General features: G+C 37.0%; 5 protein-coding genes across 5 annotated transcripts; 2 read left to right on the forward strand and 3 right to left on the reverse strand.

The window, feature by feature from the left end:
- Nucleotides 1-125: 125 nt before the first annotated feature.
- On the reverse strand, nucleotides 126-1,962 carry Rnmt (RNA guanine-7 methyltransferase). The gene is made up of 2 exons (XM_018003629.2): nucleotides 682-1,962; nucleotides 126-607 (listed from the first exon to the last, which is right to left on the reverse strand). The coding sequence occupies exons 1-2, from the start codon at nucleotides 1,859-1,861 to the stop codon at nucleotides 525-527; spliced, it is 1,263 nt and encodes a 420-aa protein (XP_017859118.1). The 5' UTR covers nucleotides 1,862-1,962; the 3' UTR covers nucleotides 126-524.
- A 232-nt stretch (nucleotides 1,963-2,194) lies between these two features.
- Nucleotides 2,195-3,354, forward strand: THG (tRNA-histidine guanylyltransferase). The gene is made up of 2 exons (XM_018003630.2): nucleotides 2,195-2,510; nucleotides 2,571-3,354. Exons 1-2 carry the CDS (start codon nucleotides 2,282-2,284, stop codon nucleotides 3,278-3,280), a joined length of 939 nt encoding a protein of 312 aa, XP_017859119.1. The 5' UTR covers nucleotides 2,195-2,281; the 3' UTR covers nucleotides 3,281-3,354.
- On the reverse strand, nucleotides 3,276-3,954 carry NC2beta (negative cofactor 2beta). The gene has a single exon (XM_018003635.2). The coding sequence runs from the start codon at nucleotides 3,952-3,954 to the stop codon at nucleotides 3,349-3,351; it is 606 nt and encodes a 201-aa protein (XP_017859124.1). The 3' UTR covers nucleotides 3,276-3,348.
- A 215-nt stretch (nucleotides 3,955-4,169) lies between these two features.
- Nucleotides 4,170-4,930, forward strand: Ankrd49 (ankyrin repeat domain-containing protein 49). Its single transcript, XM_018003633.2, has 2 exons — nucleotides 4,170-4,305; nucleotides 4,367-4,930. The coding sequence occupies exons 1-2, from the start codon at nucleotides 4,173-4,175 to the stop codon at nucleotides 4,876-4,878; spliced, it is 645 nt and encodes a 214-aa protein (XP_017859122.2). The 5' UTR covers nucleotides 4,170-4,172; the 3' UTR covers nucleotides 4,879-4,930.
- On the reverse strand, nucleotides 4,868-5,758 carry DCTN5-p25 (Dynactin 5, p25 subunit). The gene is made up of 3 exons (XM_018003637.2): nucleotides 5,599-5,758; nucleotides 5,228-5,527; nucleotides 4,868-5,167 (listed from the first exon to the last, which is right to left on the reverse strand). Exons 1-3 carry the CDS (start codon nucleotides 5,644-5,646, stop codon nucleotides 4,946-4,948), a joined length of 570 nt encoding a protein of 189 aa, XP_017859126.1. The 5' UTR covers nucleotides 5,647-5,758; the 3' UTR covers nucleotides 4,868-4,945.
- Between the last annotated feature and the right edge of the window lie 8,979 nt (nucleotides 5,759-14,737).

Consider the following 14,737-nt stretch of genomic DNA (forward strand, 5'->3'; position numbering starts at 1 on the left):
CTTATACTTCTACAATTCCGAACTTTTTTCCAAGTTTTAACTAGTCTCAGCTCCTTTTTTTTTTTAGTATTCTATTAATGTTTTTTATAGTATTTTGAAATAAAAGACCTGTTTGTATTCATATGTCTTTTGTATAGTCCGTTAAAATTTGTATATATTTCATATAGCTGTCATATATATTTAGATATATTGTATGAGAAAGTTTTTGGGCTCAAAACAACTTAACTAAAGTCAGCAATTTCCAAATTTATTTCACTTTTTACATATAAGATGAACTTCTAACTATAGAACACAATCAACTCTAATGTTTATTAATACATATTCAAAGAACATCAAAAGTGTAAGCTGTTTTAAATCTTTCAACTGAAATATTTGTAAATTAATGTTAAAAGCTTTTAAACTTAAAATATACCCTCTGTTCATGCTGAGTATGTGTCGTAATTATTTCAAAATAGAACCGAAAATCAAAGCTTCGACGAACATTGATGCTATTAGAGATATATAATGTCTTATGGGAGCATAATTCAGTCATCAAACTTGAACACGGGCTTGCCATTGGCATCCCAGCTGTTCTTGCACTTCTTGAACGCACAGACCAGATAAAGCGCTAAATGAGATAAAGAGAGACAGGGGGAAGATGAGATAAAATATAAAATATACACAATTAAATCTAGCGCTCACTTGTTGCTTCCCACTCGGCCTTGGAGAGTGTGCCCACGGATCGAGCTCGCTGAGTCCCTAATATGCGAAGCACATGCTCGAACTGATCTTTGGTGTCGCAGCGATACGGTTGAATCGATTCCAGGCCAGACATGCGCTGTAGCAGCTGTCGTCCCTGAGGCATGTTCTCCTTGAAGTATTCAGCGAAACTGCTGCGCCTAACCAGCTGCAAGCCGTGACGTCGAGCCAGCTTAACGAGCGTGGGGAAATGTACCAAGAACTCCGGGCAATCAACAACACCCTCCAGATGGAATCGATATTTGGCACCGAAGAGCGGCAATACTTTCGTATTGCACTCGAACTCAATACTGTAGACATCGTTGCCAAAGCCCCGAGCATCTGGTCCAGCTTCCCTTAATCTCTTCATAATCTCGTAGGCATCCGGAAAGGTGGCTATGAAATAACCACCTGGCTGCAGGCACTCGGCTGCATTGCGGATCATACAATCTGCCTGCTGCAGTGACTCGAAGCAGTAATGAAAGGCAAACTGGCATGAGACCAAATTCAGTTGCAGCGACGCATCCTTATACCGTTCCCTCAGCCGCACCATTGTCGAGTCGCAGGCAAAGAATTCGGCTGTGAATTTATGTGCGAATTTCGAAGCTTCTGCTCGGTGCAAGATGTCCTGATAGCGTTGCTGACATTGCTCCACAGACACCTCAGCGATGTCGGTGCATATTAGATGGGATATGGATGCCTTCTCCCATTTGAGCAGATCGCCGCCCTTGCCGCAGCACATGTCCAGCACACGCAGAGCATCGCCCACCCGTTTCTGCTGCTTGATTAGGTCCATATATTCGTTAATTAACTGACTCTTGATCCAGTTGTTAAAGTTGCGCATATACAAAATTTTCGACTTGTGTCGCTCCTTGCGTCCGGTCTCCTTTAGCTCATTGTAATGATGTGCCACAACGTGTGTGTTGGCTGCTCCAATTGCCTCACCATCGGCATCGGCGTCAGCCTCGACTTCGGCGCCTGGATCAGCCTCAACATCTGCATCATCATTCTCCGATCTGTTCTGTTTGGCAGTTGATTGCTCTGTTGTTGTCTTTATATTGTTGTCTTCGCTTTCGTCATCGTCTGACAGTTTGACTGGTGCGAGTCGTTCATCTGTCGTACTTTTTTCATAATTAATACTCATTATATGAACACGCTCAGAGCAAATAAATACAGCCGCCGCTTAATAGTGAAAAGTGCGACTGAGATACTTTTCAACAGCTGCTCGAATTTTGAGGCAGTCTATCGATAGTTATCGGTGGCTACAAACCGAAGTGTGGTGTTAAAGCGAAATGTGTATGGAACAAAACAAGAGGTTGTTGAATTTTTGTTGATGCGAATACAATGCTGCCAACTACAAGGAGCTATTATTTATTATTTAAACATAAGTTAGACAGGCCTCATTGTTATATTTGCAATATAATATACATTACGTACATAATATGTTAATGACCAATTTTAATTATGTAGTTATGACGTCACCAAACTTTCGATTCACTGTGTGTCACCTTTCACCTTTTAAATATCTTTGTTTAACATGCGGTAAAAACAAACATTGTTTTTAATGCATTTCCGTGCGCTTAACCGTATATTTACCAAGTTTTCGTTTACAAATAAATGCGCAACAGCGCTCCCCACACGCAGCATGGCCTGCAGCAGATACGAATATGTTAAGTCGTACGAACAGGATGATAAAATATTGCCAAATGTTTGGATTGTGATACGCATCGATGGCAAAAAGTTTCACAAATTCGCCAACGCGCACAAATTTGAAAAGCCCAACGATGAAAATGGTGAGAAATGTGCAAAAATAATTCAAAAATAATTAATTTATTGAAACTAATGTGGTACAGCTTTGAATGTGATGAATGCGGCTGGCATTGCTGTTATGGAGGAATTTCGAGATATTGTTCTCGGCTATGGCCAAAGCGATGAATATTCCTTTGTCTTTCGTAAGGACACGTCGGCATTTAAGAGGCGCGCTGCCAAGCTGCTTAGCTATGTGACGAGCATGTTCACCAGCAGCTACGTGTTGAGCTGGTCGCAATGGATGCAGCGCCCTCTGAGCTACGCCCCCTGCTTCGATGGCCGGATTGTGCTTTATCCCTCGGATGAGAATCTGCGCGATTATTTGAGCTGGCGACAAGCGGATGTCCATGTAAATAATCTATATAATACGGCATTTTGGAAGCTGGTATTGGAATCGGGTCTAACGAATCAACAGGCCGAGGAACGGCTGCGTGGCACATTCTCCTCCGACAAGAATGAATTGCTCTTCCAGGAGTTTGGTATCAACTACAACACGTTGCCTGCAATGTATCGGAAGGGCACGATTTTGCTGCGCAAGCGTGTGGTGATGGGCTCGCAAGACGAGCAGGAGAAGGGCAGGCAGGCCATAGTGCCCATACATGAGGATTTAATTGGCAATGAATTTTGGAAGCAGCATACTGAAATTCTAGGCAAATATGTGCCGGGCAAGTATGTGGTAAGCAGCTTAAATAGACACCTGGAGAGGCAGCTGGCCAAACAGCTGGAGAAACAGGCAACGATAGCGGAGATTTGACTTATGACAATAGTTTAATTACAGTTATTACAAATTACATTAAGCGCAAAGCAAATAAACTCGTTCGTTTAGTAGTCATCGTCGTCATCATCATCGTCATCCTCACTGGGCTTGCTCACAAAGCTACTGTTTCCGCCGCCGCCACCTCCTCCGCTGGCATCCTTATCCGATTGCGCAGGTCGCTGGATCAGTGCATTGCTCTGTTGTACGGCAGCCGCCTGCATGCTCATCCATTGTTGTTGCTCTTCGCGTGCCTGCTCTTCGCGCGCCTTGGCGAACAGCTCCTGTTGCTGGCGCAGCAGCTCCTCTTCGGGTATGCCCAGATTCTCTAGACGTGTGCTCTGTCTGCGTCGTTTCGCGGCCACCTCTTTGCAGTCGTGCAGCACAGCTTCGGCCTCTTGTTTGTAGTCGCGAAAGCCGAGGCGATCGAGTGCTTCGAGAACATGTTCGGCATTGATGGTTTTCTTGCTGCGCTGATTACACACCTCGTTTGCCTCTGAGCTGATCAGGTGGATGAATTCGGAGCAACAATTGAGAATCAGTTCGCGACTTTCGTTGGCGACGCGTACCGTAGGCACCAGTTCTTTGATTATTTTATTAATGCTCGCCCGTGGCAATGTTAGCTCATCGTCTTCGGCATTAGGCGGCAAAAGCTCCTCCTGTGGATTTGACATGGCGTGCACGTAAAAACGTAAACAAAACCGCGATGAACGAAAAATAAATAACAACGATGCTGCTGCTTCTTGCCGCTAGCATTCACAGTGCTGTAAAATAGATGACATATACGCGTATATCGATAGTGTGATATAGAAATATCGATAGCGAAACATCTGTCAAAAAATCAACATTTATTTATTGTAAAAATAAGACATCAGTATTTGGAAAGAACAAAATGGGCGATTATGATTCGGATGATGAGAAATCTCAAATGGAGAAACTGCGCTATGCCAAAGTGCCGCGCGGCATGTTTGTGAGCGGTTGGGATGATGATAACGATGACATCGAGGAGGACAAAAATCCACAAGGTAATCACATCTAGACAAAATATGGATTCAATATAACTTTATAAATACATTCAATGAGCAGCGAGCATTGAACGCATGATATTGTGGGCCGTGAGTGAGAATCGTCTTAGTGAAGTGCGCGAGATTCTTCAACTGGATGCGGACACAGTCAATGCCAAGGACAACGATGGCTACACTCCGCTGCATCGCGCTTGCTACAACAATTTCTTAGACATTGCAAGACTCTTGCTCCAGTATCAGGCTGACCCGAATGCACGCACCGAGCTCGGTTGGACTCCACTGCACTCGGCCTGCAAATGGAGTCATCCCGAAAGTGTGCAGCTCTTGTTGCAATTTGGTGCGGATGTGAATGCCGAATCAGATGGACAGCAAACGCCGTTGCATGTAACGGCCACCGTTTCAAATTGCAGAAATGCGGCAACTATTCTACTCATGGATCGCAATATTCAACCACGCAAGGAAAACAACACCGAGGAGACGGCCGCAGTTATAGCACGTCGCACTGGCATGAGCTATTTCGTCTTTGAGATTGCTAATGAAGCCTACGACTGCATCACCGGGCTAATTGACTGAAATGTCATTCGTTTTTTTTTATTAAATATAATACTTAATGTTAGTTCATAAATTATTAGTTATTTGTTTAGCTGGCTGGAGCTGGAGTGCGCACGAAATGCTCATAGAATGATTTCGTATAGTTGACCATTTCATCCTGCATGGCAGCGGGCACAAAGTAAGGATTACCCTGGCCGCCCTCGATGGTGCCTTTGGCCGTGTAACGCATGTAGCTGGAGACTGTTGTCTCTGGAGGCAACACAGCTCCATCTTCGATCACACAGCAATCCTTAAGCGTACAGCGACGACCCTTTAATCAAAACAAATCTCATGAAAATTTGCTGAATATTAAACTGATTTCCTGACTCACAATGATTGCATTTTTGCCAATGTACACAAAGGAACCAACGTTAGCCGCTGATACGACAGCACCTTCGCCTATATAGACATGATCTCCAATGTGCATGGGAAAGAAGGCAATGCCTTTGCTGAATTGTTTGTAGGGCGGCCGAATCACAGAGTTTTTACTAATCACACAATAACGTCCAGTTCGCACATTGGCCAGATCGCCGCGTATGATGGCGCCACTCTGCACAATCACCTTGCCATTGAGCACAATATTCTGGGAGCCACAGAGTACTGTGTGGCGGCTCACCTTGTTTCCGGATGCCTGAGATGAGGTCATCCAAAGAAAGTTATTATTAATATGCAAGCATATATATTTGTTGTATTGCTACTCACCGTTTCCACATATTCATCTTTGCTGTAATATGTATCCGGTATTTCCATAACTTAAAATAATATGCGATATAGCTAAATGTTTTATTTTCAATTATTTTGTTTGCGTTTGCAGTCAATGCAGCTCAGCTGTTAACTATATCGATAGTTGGTCCCATCGATAGGCCAGCTGCTTTGTATCTGCAGCGTTGCCAACTATACTTCTGCTAACAGGCAAGATTTAAATTAAATAATTTATTTTTCAAATAATTTTATAAAAAAGGTGTATTTATATATTTTTTCTAAATAATTGTTATTGTTAAAATATTATTGTTTGATAAATATAAATTATTTAGTATAAATAAACATTAAACTTATGCAGTTGTAGCTAACAATTGTTGCTTCCAGACGCGTTGCCAACTATTGTTAGCATGCTGTTAATCATCTACAGACTGTTAAACACCTTTCAAAAAAGTTTGTTATTTACATGCATGGTTAAAATATTTATTTATTTTTTATTTTACTTAATCAGCCATTTGCTAGTGCTTACTTGTATGCAATTAGCGAATGCGGGTGCCTGCCAATTGCAGGTGTTTAGCCCATGTTTAACCCTGAACTTTGCGTGCAGTTGGCAACAATTATGTTATTTACTGTTGTTGTTGTTGTTGTGGTGGTGGTGGTTAGATCGTCTGCTAATAATATGAAACAAAAAGTATGCACATCGATTTCTAGATAAATAATTGCAACTGACAGCTGGTGGAATTGACCTCAGGCATGGCAAAAGTTTTAGTTGTTCAACTTTGTTTTTGCTTCAATGATGTTCCAATTAAATTGGTCTGTGTTGCTATTTATAATCGGGTCCGCCCGGCCCCTCCATTGGCCTTCAGTTCGGACAGCACGCTTGAATGCCCAATACCCAAGACTCCATACCCAATGCCCAAGTGCCCTCCAGCTAGCTCGGCAGCTCGGCCACATTCGCTAATTGGCAAGCAGAGATTTTTAATGCCTGGTTCTGCATGCAGAGAACATTCACAGCCATATTTATGGTAATCCATTACGATATGGCCCACCTCTACAAATAATAATAATAGTAATAATAATGCGGCGTATTGTTTTGTGCATGTAAATGAATTGGCTTCGCCATTTCAGTATGGGGCTTTACTTTGAAAGCCATTAGACATTCAACGGTTGCTCAGCTGCTCTGCTGCTTGGCTCGACCTTACCAATAATTTATTTTGTATTTTATTTTTGGCTAGTTGACCATTTGAACTTTTTGGCTAATTTATTTACAGCACTGACAACAATGAATAGAGAGGCAATTATCAGTGAACAAAAATTGAAACTGAATCTCATGCGATCTTTATAGATCCACCGCCAGTTGAAGGCTTTGAGGCTTGCGCCTTTGGCCAAGGGTCAATAAACTTCAACTTGAAACCTGCTAAAGGTTAGAAGCCGCTTTTCATGTTTAACATTTAATTGAAAGCCAAATGCAAGCAGCGCAAACCAGCCAACAAACAAACTAACGAACAAACAAATGAACAATTGTACAACTGATTAAACAAATAAGCAAATGCTTTGAATTTGTTTGGCTCTTGAGAAAGACTGTATTTGTCTTTGTTCTTAAGAGTAATAAGATAACTCTGAATGAGTCTATACTAGAACACAGAATAAAGTGAGCTAGATATACAAATATGTGGATTATACTAATAGATAATCAAAAATAAAATAATAAATATATACATTCATTATAGGTACATATATCTGAACAAATAAAGCTGAATACATTGAATACGGAGATAAAAAAAAAAATATAAGGGACCAAGAATGAGAGAGATAAATTATTTTCTTCCCTCTTTATTGCTCTCTCTCTCACCCTCTCTATATCACTCTCTCTCATCTCATTCTATGTATATGTATGAGAAATTCAAAGGACGCATAAATAGTGATTGATACAGGAGATAAAGGAAGATAAGAGAGACAGAAACAGGTGGCGAGAGAGACGGAATAGAGAGACAATTGAGAAGAAGAAAGGAAGTGACCTACATCCACTAAATGAGAAGTAAACAACAAATATTGAGTGCTTAAAAATATACACATTAAAATAAAAATTAAATTAAAATTAAATTGTAGTGAGAATGTGATAAGCTCCCAAAGTCCAACTGCTGCACATAGATAAATGAGATAGGGTAAACAGTTTCGTATGCAGTGCGCTTCAGACTTGACTTAATTAAGTATTTATATAGTATCCACTGGCGCATCTTTCGATTGTTGTACAACAACAGCAAACAGCAAATATTACATTGATAGCTGCCACAATTCGACCTTGACCATGCCGCAGCCGAGCATTGAATGCTGCCAGCCAATCTCTCTGGTGGCATCTATGTAAATATTTACAAAAGCCAGCGCAGCGATGGCCTTGATGATAGCCACATTGTTGTTGCGATTGCTGATTGTTGTTGTTACCATTGTTGTATTTCATTCTTCTTGTAGCCGTCCATATTATTAAATGCCGAAAAGAGCTAATCAAGATTTACATACTCGCACTGCGCATCCGTATGGGCTGATATCCAAAGCAATTCTACCGATCGCACGATCTATTTGCTATTAAAGTGGATTTTTATTATTATTATCTTTTTATTATTATTACTGTTTTTGTTGTTGTTGCTGCTGCTGTTGTAGCAAGCGTGTGTACAACTTGAGAGTGTTTGTTTGTTGTTATTGTTTTAGTTGTTCAATTTGAGCGTTTTAATCGATTTTTTCAAGTTGCTGCGAGTGAAGTGCCCCCAGAGGCAAAGATAAAAAGAGGAAGAACACAGATACAAAATATCATAAATAATCACATAATTAATAAGTTTTTAAAACAATGAAAATAATTTTGGCGAATATCTATTAAAAAATGCAAACGGAATTTCTAGAATATATTTAATGATTTAAGAATTCTTTTCAAAATATATATTTAATTAAAGAAATAAATTATAAACAAAAATAATTATTTATCATCGGCATAAAAACTTTTTAAAAAAACTGACACTAAAAACTAGACTCAATGTCGCAAAGAGAATAATGCAAAAAAAAAAAAAAAAAAAAAAAGACATTCATTTAAAAACGAATTGACTAATTAGTAATAGTCATTAAAAATTAAGGAAATTGTTTCATTGAATTCTAATGCGCACAAGGTGAGGCGTCGCAAGTCGTAAGCTGAGGGCAGACAATTGCATTTGATATTTTCACTTTTCTGCATGCAACGCAAACCGCAAGTTTGTTGCCTAAGTCTTTTGTTTTTATGCAGCAATAAATATCAATAGATCGACATTATTATTGTATTGTATTATTATTATTATAATTGTAATTTGACATTAGCTAAGTTGAACGTTTAAACAGACCTAGACTTTGATTTCATATTTTTTGTGTATTTTTAAGGTGTTTAGAAACAGCCCATGTTCAACCTTAGTCATCTAATTTTCCTCCAACTCTGATTAATAAGACTCAACACGTAATTCGACATGTTTTCTAAAATTCATTTTCCACTCACTTGAGTTAGATAATGTGCAAAGCTTGTGCCATTCAGGGCCGTTAGTAAAAAAACTAGGAAGTAATCGATGTGAATGTCAATTACACGCAATGTGGAAACGTCATAAATAAGCGAGAGAATGCTTGTGCGCCATGTAAGCGCTGTCATATCAGTTTGCCTTGGTTTCTGAGCTCGTAAAAAAAAAAAAAAAAAATCAAAAAACTGTCAACTGCGCGCAAATTAGATTCATGAACTTCAAATACAGACTCGAAATCGAAAATGAAATCAAATTCGAAAAATCTACTGCTAACTGTATGACGTGGCAAGCATGCGACGAGGACAGGCCTCTACGCACCTCGCCCCTCACATGGCACAGTGGCTACCCCTCGTCAGACTGAACGCCCCTAACAACTTATGCTATTCCATACGCTTCTAGAGAGTATATTAGCTATGTGGTTAGACTTGACTTGGCAATCGCAAGTGGATAGGATATTAAATATAGATGAATAGAAAATGGAAGATGGAGAAGTATTGATGAAAAATTGAAGATTAAAGATGGAATCTTGAAGATGGAAGACGGAAAATAAAAGATGAACTATGTTGGGCAGAGAATGGAAAATGAAAGATATAAGACGGAGCTTGGAAGATTAAAGATGGAAAAGAGAAGAGGGAAGATGACAGAGGGAAGCAGGAAAATGGAATATATGATTATATATGGAATATAGAATGATAGAATATAGGTATATGTATAGGTAAAAGATAGAAGATAGAAAATAGAAGACAGAAGGTAGAAAATAGGAGATAGGATATAGAAGACAGATGAAATATATAGTAGATAGATAGATATAGTAGATAGTAGATAGTGGATAGTAGACAGTAGACAGTAGATAGTAGATAATGGATAGTAGATAGTAGATGGTAGATTGGTGAGAGTAGATAAGAGATAGAAAACAGCAATTACTTTGGTTAGTGTATGCGTAATTCGTTCTGCCTGCGCTTGACTTTCCCTTTTGTTTTGATTTTGTTTTGGCTTTGGCCGCGTTGCTCGCTGCTCGCTGCTCGCTGCCCACCGCCCGAGCAAGGTCAAGTGCACGACGATAAATGTGTTTTATATTGTTTCTTACATTAGTAGCAAAGTTTTTGTTTAATTAATTTTTAATATTTTCGCCTCACAAGTGACTGCTGACTGCGCTGAGCTGACTGATGTATGTATGTGACAAGCGGCACGCAACTTGGGCGGTGCTCGCTGCTAAATGGTTCGCCTGCCACCTTTGCCTGCTTTGATTGCTGTGCCTGAGAGCTGTCTGTGTTTTGGCCATGATGAAATAACCAGGTGAGTAATCTAATTTATAATGTTGTTTCGTAAGATATCAAGTTTAATATGCTTAAAGATAATTAAGTTGTGCTTCTTCAGTTGCTTCTGGTGAATGATATGATGAACTAATTTGTATACCTTAAACTAGAAACTGCTTGCAGTTAGCACTTAGTGTTATTAGAGAAAGGAAATTATGGTTTCTCATAAATATTCTTGCTTGAAGCAGAAGCTTAAAATCAAAGCTCCAAATATGCCTAATTTACTCATATCGTAAAATTTAAAAGGTTTTTAAGTAATAGTTAAACTCTTTTATATTATATTATTTATATCAAGCTATATGATTTTAAAACGTTCAGTTCTTCTCTGTCAGTAAATTGTAGATTTTCGGTCAGCCTTCATGCAGACTATTTGTTGCCCTTGTTGCTCGGGACTGAAGAAATTCCCATGATCGTACAGCAGTTGCTACTCGCCTTATCCGAATATCGAAACACGCGTCGAATTGCAAAATAAAATATAAACAAATTATGGAAAAAATGAGTAAAAAAATTGTTTTCCAATTAAGCACCCACAATGAAAAATCAGCTAACCACTTCCTAGCCAAATATGTTTTGAGACAACCTTCGAGTCGGTTGGCCATAATAAGCCGGGCCAATGCTCCACATAAATGGTAGCTATTTTAGCAGCAGCCAACAGCATGAAGCGTAAAGCGTGTTTGCAACAGTCTAGCATAGCACCTGAGGCCTGACACATACGCAACTTAATTGTCAATCATTGTCAATCAGTGATCGGGCCACCCAGGCAACAAACATTTCGACAATGACACTGAGAGCGACAGAGAAACCTTTTAAAGTTCACTCAACTTCAAAGCTGAAGAGATTTAATTGGTAGCAGACAACGTATAAATATTTATATACATATGTGTGTACGTAGATGCATATGCTGCTCTTAATTATGTTTTGTATACGGTATACCCTGTATTGATGTGTTTTTAATTCAATTAGAATTGTTTACTGAAGAAGCCTTTGGTTTATATCATCGTGTTTTATGTGTTTGAGCCTTTATTCTTCTCTTATCTCATATACATATACATATCTCATATACATATACAGCCCACAACTGAAATGTATATACTCGGTAGTCACTGTATATACTTGATATTTATAGTAAATTTTTTAAGTCAATTCTTACTTTCCATAAACCAAATAATTTTTGTATATTTATAGTTTATCGTATAGTATACACGATTTGCATTAGACTACAAAGTAGATATCTGCCTAGTTGAAAATAAAATATAATAAAAAACTCTCATTAGTTTGTATTTAATATGTGAAAAATAATAAAAAAATACTCAGCTCCTTAGAACAATTGAAAGTCCTTTAAATTATTACAGGGTAACTGCTAATTGATCATTGTTATTCCAATGCAATGCGCAATGCTGATTTATTAATTAACGCTTATCAAAGTCGCTGTTGAAATGCTCAAGGCAAGAAAGTCCAAAACTTTTTAGTCCATTTAATCTCATAATTGCCAAAGCTCTAATTGACGGACTGTCAAAATAAAGAGACCCTGCCCAAAAAAATAATAACAGTCGCCAGGCAGCCTGCCTCGCATGACCTTGCCCCTGGCACACAAAGAGCAAAAAAAAAAAAAAAAAAAAAAACTGCGAAAATGAAAAAAAAAAAGCTAAAAGCTAAATAGTTTCAGGTTCAAAACTATTAGCGCCCGCATGCAAAGACGATAAACCGATCAAAATTGGAACAATCCGTTGGCATGTTGAACAAATAAAATAATCAATAAACAATTGACGAGCTTTGTTGTTGTTGTTGTTGGTGTTTCTGCTGCTGTTGTCGTGCGTCGTCAGTTTCTCTTTTGCGATAATACCCTTGCCAAAAAGGCGGTGGACGACTTAATGAGCTCATCAAATGCATCGAAAAGTGACTTTAAATTGGCCAAAATCAAATTATAATACAGTTATTTAGATGAAATTGAATGTTTATATAGATAGTAATCTAAATTATCATCTAAATTATTATTTTTATTTTTTTTTTATTTAATTTAATTCTTAAACGGATTTTGCATATTGAAACAAAAGAACTTAGTTTTTCGTTTAAAATGAAATAATTGATTAATATATAAATTGATTAATTTTAAAAAGGCTCATGAGTGTATTAAGTATTTTATTATATACATATATAGTATATTTATTTACTTTTAAAGTTTATATTTTGCTTTCGTTTGGTAGATTGATCATATTATATTCTTAAATCAATTACAATTACATATATAGAAATATAATCATACATTTTTGAAGTAAGAAAATAAAAATTAAATAGACCTAAAATGATACAAATATTTAATAAATATAATTAATTAGTCAGACAATTTTTATTATGCATACAAAAAAAAATTTTAAATTATTTTATATGTATTGCAAGACCTCAACTTTGTTTTTTAAATAAATACAAATTAATTCATTCTATAATTTTAAATATTTATGCGAATTCCTAAGCATTTAAATTTGTTTATAGTTTTTATGTATTTATCTAATGAGATAGATAAAATTTTTTATATTTATAAAGTCCAATATTTTACTTTTGAATATTCATTTGTATAAATCTATATTATTATTTATAAAACATTCTAAATGTTTTTTATTTTTAATTATTTATTTAATTTTTAATTCCTATTCCAATAGGTTGTATGCATATTTTTAAGCGTCCATAAACAAGTAAATTGATATAGTCTGTTCAATAGATATTATTAGAGTATTTAAAGTTCTGCATGAATGCATGAATGAATATTCACTCACATGGCTTTTGTTGTTGTTATTTTGATTTTATGACAGCTGACAACTGTTGCCTACCGTTTCATAAAATAGTTGTTTTTGGGGCCACTTGTCTGTCGAATTTGTATATTTATTTAATTTTTATTTTTTTGTTTTATTTCTTCTTATTTTTTTTTTTGCTTCTATTGATCGATTCGCATGTGCCGCATGCAAAAACTCAGCCTCGGGGCATGGTTAGTGGCAGCTGAAAATAATGTTTTAATTAGCAGCGCGCAGCACACGCACACAAACACTCACACACACATACAGACACATTGATTGGAGTTGAGGTCGAGACGCGGTGCTCAGTTCTAGTATTAGGTATCCACGCCCCGCCGCACATTGTAATTATTATTATTATTATAATTATAATACGTCGGTTTGGGGGCGCACTCAAGTTTCACACAGTAATTTTTTGTTTTGTTCTTTTTTTTTGCACATTTATTATTAGTTTTAATTTGCAGTTGGCGCGACGTTAAGCGCACACATTAACAATAAAACATCGAAACGAAAGGAAAATCTAAAGAGGAAAAAAAAAAAAGGGGCAGCTTAATGAACGCCTCAGTGAACAGCAAATCCTCACCTGCCTGAGCAATTAGCTCCCGTCAAGCTACCTCTTGGCGATGACACGTGCGTGACACGAAAGCTCTGATAAAGAGAGCTTAATTATTTGAGTCGACATGGAATAGTCGTTACTTAGTCACTTCTTGAAATGTCTATATACATATATTAATTATAGTTCATTTTTAAAAATGTTTAGATATATATCTCTTTGATGTATAAAAATATTTTATTCAATTTTTAATTATTTTCCAAGAAAAAATAAATTAAATTGAAAAAAATAATACTTACTAAAAAATACTAAAAGTTAAAAAATAAAAAGTAATTAAAACTAAAAAACTAAAAAATAATAAATAAAAATGAAATTAATAGATAAAATAAAAAATATAAAAAATAAAGTAAATTGTAGCTAAGAAAAACCAAATAAATGAAAATAAAAAATGTCAAATAATTATATATAAATTCAATACAGATCTCGCAAGTCAGAGGGATTCGAAGCCAGTTTAAATTAATACTATCTCCTCTCTTATCTTAATAGTTTATATATTGTACTGTATTTTTTATTATAATATCGATAAAATGCCCCTTGTTAATATACCATTAGACTTCTTAGATCACGCTCTCATCACTAATTATAAAGCAAAAACCACAGAACTCACTTAGCTATTGTCATTGTTTAGTGTCCATATAATATATATATATATGTATATGTGTGACTATTGCTATCCAGTTTATAATGTTTTAATAGAATCGTTAGTTAGTTAAGTTCTTGAGCCCGCAGGGGGAAACTTGAACGCTTGCGCATAGCCATAACTAATCTGTGTCAGTCGATCCGAACGTAGCTGCTGCATAGAACTCTCGACATGAGGAAGCCATTTGGGTTGCCTTTTGTGTAATCGCTGTAATTAGTGGGCATATTAAAAGCCATTAGTGTGAGTGAGATGGCCCAAGC

The sequence above is a fragment of the Drosophila arizonae genome, chromosome 3, assembly GCF_054131065.1.
Source record: "Drosophila arizonae isolate 15081-1271.41 chromosome 3, UAZ_ARI_1.0, whole genome shotgun sequence".
NCBI classification, from domain to species: domain Eukaryota; kingdom Metazoa; phylum Arthropoda; class Insecta; order Diptera; family Drosophilidae; genus Drosophila; species Drosophila arizonae.